At 31.6% G+C, this 9,975-nt stretch overlaps 1 protein-coding gene across 1 annotated transcript; it reads right to left on the bottom strand.

Annotated features, from left to right (window-relative positions):
• Positions 1 to 2,288: 2,288 nt before the first annotated feature.
• On the bottom strand, positions 2,289 to 5,314 carry LOC131033971 (cysteine-rich receptor-like protein kinase 44). The gene is made up of 7 exons (XM_057965296.2): positions 4,377 to 5,314; positions 4,150 to 4,296; positions 3,905 to 4,050; positions 3,579 to 3,789; positions 3,247 to 3,484; positions 2,992 to 3,142; positions 2,289 to 2,896 (listed from the first exon to the last, which is right to left on the bottom strand). Exons 1-7 carry the CDS (start codon positions 5,176 to 5,178, stop codon positions 2,594 to 2,596), a joined length of 1,998 nt encoding a protein of 665 aa, XP_057821279.2. The 5' UTR covers positions 5,179 to 5,314; the 3' UTR covers positions 2,289 to 2,593.
• Between the last annotated feature and the right edge of the window lie 4,661 nt (positions 5,315 to 9,975).

The following is a 9,975-nucleotide window of genomic DNA, read 5'->3' as shown; positions in this document are numbered from 1 at the left end:
AGCTACTATAAACAATTGGGAGTGAGTTGAAATTTCCATGTAGAATTTTGAGAAGCACAAAATTAGGGTGCTCAACTATTGGATCCTCTTCCCTACATGAATTATTTCTTATCTCAAGGTCTTGTTAGATGACCTTAATGAAAATGATTTCATGATATTGCATCATATGATATATTAGTTCTTAGTGTTTGCCATGTTTACATGTTGCCAAATCTTGAAAATTTTGTACAATTTGTACAAAAATATTAATGTTGTTTTAATTATGATTTTTTTTTTATTTTTTTTTTAAATATTTGACAGATGACTTATTCCAATAGTTGTACTTGTCACTGAGTATGAATGATTGAATTTTATTCTTGAAAAAATTTCATGGTTGAGATCCCACTTTATACTAATACTATATTTTATATATTAATACAAAAATTTAAGATCTCTTTTATATCATCATATAGCATTCACCATATTCTAAAAGTGATCTTGTGGACGTTTACAAATTAATAATGGTGGACGTTATGTGTCAAAAATTTAGTAGTGACAATAAATGGATAGTGTAGACACCTAAATTTGTCTAAGTTTGATTTTATCACATTCTATTTGTAATGTCCAAATTACCTAATAGAAAAATGGTGCAAAGACTTTTTTTTTTAATTTTAAAACATATGATAGTAAATTAATAATGATTCCCACTTATACATAGTTTTGGATGGATTTGAAGGGTTAGTTGCTTAGACCAAGGGTATAATGCCCTAACAATAGAATAGACTCCTTGCATAAAAATATCTCGTAAAGGCAATTCAAGGGCAAACCTTTTAGATATTCATGGAGTATTAGATGGCCCATGGGGTAGAAGAATGTGTTTAGATTATCAAAGGAGGCTTCCATGAGGTTTAAACTATTTATTGAAGAGTGTATTTACCTTTGTTTCCTAGTCTATTTGTTTTTTCATCTATTCTCTAAAATATTCATTGAAGAGTGTATTTACCTTTGTTTCCTAATGTATTTCTTTTTTCATCTATCCTTACCTCACTTCCCTAATGTATTTACTTTATATCTTCTCATGGTACCTTCTAAGCTAGACTTAAATAATTTTTTAGTTTCTCTTATTGGTTTTAGGTTAGGCATGAGTCTATAATTGTCTCAACGAGGTAGTTCTAGCCAACTAACTAAATTCACTGAAGCAAATCTTGGTTTCAAGTTAGGTGTGAGTCTATAAGCATCTCACCAAGATAGGTTTAGCCAAGTAACTAAATTCCCTGGGAAAAGCTTGCTTTGCCAAACAAATTGTTATTTCTTTACAATCATAATCTCATATATGCATTCTCACATATATGTATATGTATATGTATATGTATATGTGTATGTATATGTATATGTATGTATGTATGTATGTATGTATGTATGTATGTATGTATGTATGTATGATTTTGATCATATAATTTTTTTAATCAATTTTTGATATCGTAGGTCATGGAAGTTCATGTTTTTAATGTAAAACATCACTAAAATTATCTTAACTTTTTTAATCAGTAATTAAAAAAAAAAAAATTAAATATATTATTTAATAATAAAGACTTTCTTTAATATGATAAGAATGAATTTTTATTGAGATTATTCAAATTAATATGACCTCACGTTTTGGTCATCTTTTCATATATCAAAAAAATTAAATTAAATGATAGATATGAAATTTGTATATTTATTAAATATTTTTAAATCAATAATCAAAATTTTAAAATCATTCATTGATTAAAAGTTATTTAATATATTTTTTTAATTATCTAAAATATTAATATTAATTAGATTTTTCTTTAAATTTTATTTTTATGTTTTATTATCTATTAAAAATTTACTTTATAAAAAATAGAATACAAAATAATAAATAAAATATAAATATTAAAGTTTATATATTTATTTTTTTAAAATATTTTTTATGAATTTTAGAATAATTTCTATAACAAAATTTTAATATATTATTATATGTAAAAGAAAATTATTTTACAAAGAATATTATAAAATAATAATAAACAGAATAAAAAATAAATGTATTTTAATATTTAGATTATTTTAATAAAAACTTTATATTTTATGCATCTTAAACAACATATTAAGCCTAAAAAATATCAGTCTATTATAAATGATTAACACTTTTTACCCTAGAAATATAAGCTTGACCACTCTGATTTAAACAGCTCTCACCAAAAAAAAAAGAAAGAAGAAGAAAGAAAAGAAGAAAGAAGAAGGACATTAATAAACTTCATAACATATTGTAAACCTAAAAAAAGGCCGACATTGATAAACTTTATATCATATCTTATCTTTTACAGTGGCAAACTCGAGGCTCACGGAAAGCGGGTGAGTACACAACTACTCTATCATTATTTTTCCTGTGCTTGATGGCAGTCACTCGTCTTGCACGTCTTTTCTGAACCGTTGATCCTGAAAGATAGGTTGTGCTTTTCAAATAACACACGCTTTCAGCGTCAAAATGTCCGTGAATGTTGTTAGGGCAATTTGCCACGAAATTAGGGCCACATTAAACAACTCTTTGTGATCATGATCCCAAATCAGTAATTTCTGGTATTATAACTCCTGCTTATCTCGGTTCCATCTTGGTAACAGAGGCTTCGTTTACAGATGCAACCATGTCGGTGTGCCCTTCTAATACTTTCGATTCTGAAACATTGACAATGCAAGGCCTTATTGGACTGGGCAACATCACTGCATCGCCGGAGATCATCACAGTCACCTTCCATATATCTGGACGAACAGTCGCACCAGCTTGTACGCACAGAAGACCAACATGAATGCATCGTAGCAACTGCTCCGGCTGGCAACTTTCTACTATTGTTGATTCAACCATCTGCAAAACATCTCCTCCTCTATATAGTCTCCATGCCTACATCATACACCATCAATTCTTTTTAACTTTAGTGTCTCTCCTATATAACCATTACTGAAGACTACTGACTAGTAATAAATGAGGTTTGTTACCCAATCGAACAGATTCTCGGTTTGATGGGAAAGATTGCAATGTGTGATTTTCCTTCCGCTTACAATCTCAAGCAATAGCACCCCAAAACTATAAACATCAGTCTTAACTGAAAGCTGTCCACCCATTACATACTCTGGGGCCATGTAACCGCTACACCACATAAAAAGAACACTACTCAACTAATTACAGAAAAAATATAATAATTAGCATCATTTGAAATCAGAATCACACAGATGCATCATCTGAGTCCTTACTATGTTCCTGCAACTAATTGTGTTTGTGTTAGCGTCTTTTCTCCAGGGAAAAGTCTCGCTAAACCAAAGTCTGCTATTTTAGGTTTGAGTTTATCATCGAGCATAATGTTACTTGCTTTAATATCTCTGTGAATGATTCTCAGTTCTGAGTCTTCATGAAGGTAGAGAAGACCTCGGGCAATTCCAAAGATAATGTTAAAACGCTTTTCCCAATCTAACTGTTTGCGCTTTTCTTTATCTGTAACCACAATTCCATGTATCACTTTTATAATTTCTTTCAAACAACTCTGTAATATTAATACTAAGTAAATATAGATAGAAATGTAAGTTACCAAAGATAAAAGTGTCCAAACTCCTGTTAGGAAAATATTCATAAACCAACAATCTTTCATCTCCCTCAATACAACATCCCAATAGCTTCACAAGGTTTCGGTTGTCAAGCTTGGCCATCAGCTTCACTTCGTTCATAAACTCTCTATCGCCTTGGCTAGATCTGCCAGAAAGCTTTTTAACTGCTATTTCCTTTCCATCTCTAGTCGTTCCCTGAAAAATCAAACAAAATTAGAGCTCCACATGCCCATTAAGAAATTCTCCCAAATAGCCTAATTGATCTATGACTTCAATGTTAGTTGAGGTCAATGATAGATTATAGTCCCACCTTGTATACTGCTCCAAAGCCTCCCTCTCCAAGTTTGTTATTTACATGAAAATTTTGTGTGGCTTCTGCCATTTCCTCTAAGCTGATGAGAAAATGTTGCTGGTCATGTATGAGAAAACCCGATTCTGGGAAATATCCATGCCTTCCTGTAGAGGAATAAAACTGGAAAAGCTTAGAAAAATTAATGTCATAATAAAGCTAACAGATAAGAAAACAAAATACAAAATTGAAATTGGCAGCGGCACCTTTTACGTGGGACGTAATTTGAGTATCTGGCCTAGCAAATACGGCAGGTCTCAGTCTTTTTCCCATTGCAATTAAACAAATAATCAACACCAGAGTCAGGCCTCCGGCAGCTCCAAAAATTATGTGTAATATTTTCAAGGATTTCTCTGCAATTCAGATTGTTTTCAATATGAACATATTCAAGAGTATAAATCCAACAAATACTAGAAGAACTGGCTATACTTACTCTTTGGCTGGATCGGGCCTTTTGTAATCGGCGGAGAAGCTTCTGGGAAAGGAGGCGTTGGAAGCGGTGATGACTGTGTAATGTCGAAAAATTTGGATATGTCAAATTTGACCATACAGCTTTTTGACATAGCCTGGGCTCCTTCTTTCCCAGAACAACAATCCTCCAGAATATTCCTTGCCCGAAACAAGCATTCTTTGCAATCCTTGATGGATAAACTTCTCCAACATTGAACGAACCCGTATACACTATTAGATTTGGAATAGTTGGCTGATCCCATAGAGAATCCCTTATTCGCAGGGTTGTAAGCTAAAGTAGACAGATTATAGAGAAGACTAGAGGTTGTAGTCTTGAAATCATCGATATTGGCTGAAATGTCACCTTTGAACCAATCATATTCTGGGACGTTATCTAGTTGTGAAAAGAAACTATAGTTGTCATAGCGCAGAAAACAGTCATCCTTCAATATCAATCCACCTATGGAGTTGGGGCAAACTTCCTCAAAAGAATTATTTGAGTTTTGTGCACAGTCTGAGCACTTTTTTATTGATACGTTCCCAATACACTGCAAAAGGCCATAGACCTTGTTGGGCGTTTGACCAAAGGAAGAGGTATTAAACCCTGAACTTTGAGGTATATTTCTGAGCAGATCATTCATGACTTGATTCAGATTACCAGAATATGGACTGCCGTCGCTGTAAATTGAGTCATTATTGCAGGAAGGCCAAGTGTAAGATATCACAGATGAAACTTTCATTACAAAGAAAAGGAGAAGAATAGGAAAGTAAGACCGGAACCTCATCGTCTTGCTCTGATCAGCACTGTGCCGTACAACCCAGTCAGAATCTCTGAGGTTCGCTTTTCGCTTCAAGTAATGAATTTTAGATGAGTCGAGGCCGGTGTTGTCGACTTCAACTCAAGCCAAAGTACAAGAGATTCAAAAGGTTGCGGGTTGCTATGGAAAACGAGCGATGCCTTTAACTCATTTATTGGTGAGTAGTCCTTAGATAATTACTTTTTTATAACATTGTTTTCCTTACTTTGAATAAAAATACAAAACAAAATAGTTGTGTGGCTGTGATGGAAAATCACAGAAAAAGTTATGGGAATATGCTGGAAAATCAGTGTTATAATTTGTTTAGTGTTGAAAAGTTATTAATTAATTAGGGGAGAGGGGTTAGTAGTTGTACAAGGTTCAATAGTCGTTATAACAATTATGCTTATAATTGTCAATCTTGCCACATATTTATACTATATATTGTAAATAAATAATCCACATGTAAATAAAAAAATACCAAATGTTGGTCAAAATGGACCAATACTTGAACACAAGAGAATCTATAAATGTTATATAAAAAAGACATAAATACATTCATTAACAAGTGAAATAAAGCATTGTTTGTTTTGAATAAAATATCATAGCTATCCATTATAAGTGTGTCATTTATAAAATAAGATGCTCACAATAACAAGTGCTGTTATCATAGTGAAAAAATATTATTCTTGTGTGTACAACTATTAGGGTAGCAAGAGTATTTCATATTAATATTTTTGTCTTATCACAAATATAAAAGGTGAACACAATACCTAAATACCTTGTTTTTTCCCATGAAATGTGAGGGGTTTTCCAAAGATTTTAGTGTTCAACAATTGGTCATTTTATGTTCAATATAACTTATATTTTATATAATAATATATTGTTTTTAACAACAAATATTTTTTGTGTTCAACTATTGGTCCTTTGATGTTGGATATAAAAGTTATATTTTACATAAAAATACAATATTGTACTAATTACAAATGATATTTTTTTATTCAACTACTAAGCATTTAGATTAAGTTTTGGTCAAATCTTTTAAAAGTCACTTTTTGGACACTCTGCACTAGAGGTGTTATTTTGGTGAGTTGCATAATGAGTCACATCTTCAAACCTTAGTTGAAGATAGTTAAGTTTCCATTTTACATTTCTAAAAAAAAAGGTCTTATAATATTTCATGTGATGACTACATGTTGACGAAGTTGGCCCTAATGACTACTGGTCCCTCTCCCCTAGTTTGTTGATATGTTTTTCTATGTGAAAATATAAAAAACAAAAAAGTGTGTTTTTAATTAGTTTTGTGATGTCTTTTTTAATGTGAAAAAATTAAAACAAAAAAGTGTACTTTTAATCTACACAAAAATACATAAAAAAGTCAAGTGAAGAGTCAATTTTAAAAAACAACACCTTGTAAGGATAACTCATTTATTATTGGAAGGTCATTAACTAATTTTCTTAATATCATGATTTTTTAATTAATAAAAAATTAAACTAATATTATACCATGTTGAAAGCTATCCTTGATTGGATGGTAGTAGAGTCAAAGTGGCCATGATGTCACTTCATCTCTAATCCCTTTATATTAAAGAAAAGAAAGATATTAAAGAGTCCTCCACATTACTACTTAAAAATGCATAGAATGAAATTTAGATCCCCAAGTAATTTTTGTACATTGTATTTACACCCAAGGCTTAGTCATACAAAGGGTCTACTAAGTTAATTCGAACTATACCTTTATTAGTTCAAAGAAATATAGAATACATGGTACTCACAAACCATAAAAAATTATATGTAGAACTCCCTATATATATCTACATGTGTGTGTGTGTGTGTGTGTGGATTTTCCTTTATTATATGGCTTATATCTCGTTACAAATCATATTCTTTATCTCTATCTTTATCTATTCTCTTATATCTCCTATCTCATCTACCTATCTTCTTACAAACTCTCTTACATGACATATTTACTTATACAAATTTCTATCCAATGGGATGTGACCTATATATACTACTACTATTGTAGATGATATCCCTTTGCTTAGAATTTCAACAACCTCCATTTGGTGAATTATAGTATGATCTTTGTTGACTATACAAGCTCTACCTTTATCCTGCTATATCATCCCCACTTTTAGAATGTTAGCTTATCATCTAGCCAACTCTACTCTAGATTGGTATTATAGTGCTTAAGGTGGGCTCTGTTGACATAGTTTTTGTAACTTTATTGCTTTAGAATCTAAAATATCATTGATTTGGTAAGGTCTAAGCCACCAGACTTTTAGTTTTCTTTAATTCTTATATTTTCTATCTTATAAGAGCACATGTCATTGATCTAAAAAAACTTGGACTTGATATGGTGGTCATGCCTTGTTTTTTGTTACCTTCTTTCTATTAACTAATGATGTTCTACAAGTTGTCTTGCTTCATGCAACTTGTGTAGTTTGGCAAGCCTTTGATTTATGGAGTTGTCATTTGTTAACCTCAATGTGAGTGTCATGCATAGATTGTGGATAATGAAATTTATAGGTAAGATAGCTTCGAACCTATAAATTAGCTTGAAGGGAGTAAACATGGTGGACCATTTATGGGTCATCTAGTAATCCAAGAGCGGTATCGGTATCTTAAAGCTGTCTTATTTTATATTAGCATTATAAATCTTGGTTATTGTAGTCTTTATTTTATTGAGTGTGTTGCAAGCCCTATTGGCATGCAAGTGATATGGTGTACTTTGTTTATGGTTTATCATAAAGTTGTATAGTAATTATTTGATCACCTTATTCACTAAAATCTTACCTTGATCACTTGTTAAGCTCAATTAAAAACCAAATCTACCAATGATATTATGATAAAGGAATTTTGTAGCAGTATGAATTATAATCTTTGGTAGGTTTTTCCTTTTCTCATTTTGTCAAGTAGTCTATGCCAATGATTATGAACGATCATTTGAGAGTTATGTTAGAGGGTAATTGGGTCTAATAAAATTGATAGCCCATTTTTTAAAAGACTAGAACTAGTTGGAGGGACATTTCATCCCTTATGGTGGGTTGCATTATCCTTTGGTAAATATTGTAGTTCTTGGTCTACAATTTAGCATCTTTGTGTAGCATAGGTTAGCAAAGAATAGCCAGCAGGACCTTTTATAGTAATGGCTTCTTTGTGGATATGTCATTTGACTATTCCTTCAAGTGTTTCCCTTAAGATATCCTATCATTCATTTTCATAGACAACACTTTGAAGAATTTCAACTCTTCATTTTTTGTACTTGACACTCCTATCATTGTAAATGGAATTGAATTTTGTAATAAGAGTTGTTTGTTGCATACCCATATATTATTAGGGTATTCACCAGTAGAGAGTAGTATGCCCATGACATTAAGGTCCTTTAGTACTATAGTAATTTTGAATAAATGTGTGTGAAGGATATTTTCCTTGGCCTCATTTGTCTCCTCTACTAGGTCAATTCTTGACAAACAATTAGGACATTGATTATTCATCTTGATTTTTACCATGATATTAAAATTAAACTCTTGAAACAATAAACATTTATAGATTCCCTTGAATTAATATTTTGTTGAGTAAAAATTTCAAAGGTTTATGATTTTTGTATAAGGTAAAAGGTGTGGACAATAGATAGTAGCAAAATCATGTAGTGTGTATACCATGGCTAAGGCATCGCTTTCTATGGTTTCATAGTTTCATTGTTCTTGAGAGATATTCTAACTAACAAAGAAAAATGGGTGATCTTTATTACCATGAGTTTGCACAAGGACTAATCCTATAGCTATACTAGAGGTGTCAACATAGACATGGAAGGAGACTGTCCAATCTAGGAATATTATTATGGGTTCCTTTTCTATCTTTTGTGTGTGTTGGTAAACAGATTTGTCATTGCAATTGATTCTCCAAATCTAACCCTTTTCGCCCGAAGAGCAGTGACAACAGTGCCAACAGTTGGAGAGATTGCAACAAGACCACAATCTTCCTCTACATTTGAGAGGGGAAGCTCCCTCATAAGATGGGGGTATTTTGGTATTTTTGTATACTTTTAACCTGAAAGTACAAAAAGGAGAGAAAACTAAAGAAAGGTGAATAACAGAAAACCCAATGGTAGGCATATGAATACACATTGAGATTCGTCAATAAATGACCATTACAAGGGGATTTAAGCACAAGTTTGATATGCAATGACAAAAGAACGATAATGAATCTCAACATACGAGGAAATGGGTTATCTTATCACATTCAAACCAAGATACTAGGGTATGATTGTGTTTCATCATTTACATATATCATTGAACTGAAAAATCAATGGATCACATAGATACACAAGGGATTATCAATTTAACATATGAGAAATTGATAATAATAATTTAGAAACACATTCAAGACATATGAATTAAATGCATTCTTTATTATTCTTTTGAAAATATACAAGTTCAAAAGCTTCGAGTACAAAATGTGAAAACCAAAAGTTCACCAAAATCTCTACTCTGTAAGAGTCTCTTTTACCAATGAAATGGCCTTGTATTTATAGGCTTCAGAGAAGAACTACCATGCATAACTACTTAGTATAACCACTTAGAATAACCAACTGGTGTAACCACTTAATAAAACTACCCAAGTGACTACTTCAAATAACTACCCTTTTGAAGGCAAGTTATGATTTATCTAACTTTTACAAGAGTGAAGTTCAAATTCTAACTTGTGGTTACAATAAGTGACATAAGTCACTTTTACAAAAGTGATAATTTGAAGCCCATAACATCAAAGATAAAGGTGAGA

The sequence above is a fragment of the Cryptomeria japonica genome, chromosome 7 (assembly GCF_030272615.1).
Source record: "Cryptomeria japonica chromosome 7, Sugi_1.0, whole genome shotgun sequence".
Classification (NCBI taxonomy): Eukaryota; Viridiplantae; Streptophyta; class Pinopsida; order Cupressales; family Cupressaceae; genus Cryptomeria; species Cryptomeria japonica.
The sequence above is the reverse complement of the archived record's forward strand: the minus strand, read 5'-3'. Positions and strand labels throughout refer to the sequence as shown.

What these genes read in the sequence shown, in the direction of transcription:
- LOC131033971 (XM_057965296.2), bottom strand. Translation starts at nt 5,178, where the DNA reads ATGAGGTTCCGGTCTTACTTTCCTATTCTTCTCCTTTTCTTTGTAATG. An exon ending in CAATTAGTTGCAGGAACATA is followed by an intron (nt 3,143 to 3,246) that starts GTAAGGACTCAG and finishes TATGTGGTGTAG; the next exon opens with CGGTTACATGGCCCCAGAGT. An exon ending in CCGAGAATCTGTTCGATTGG is followed by an intron (nt 2,897 to 2,991) that starts GTAACAAACCTC and finishes TGTATGATGTAG; the next exon opens with GCATGGAGACTATATAGAGG.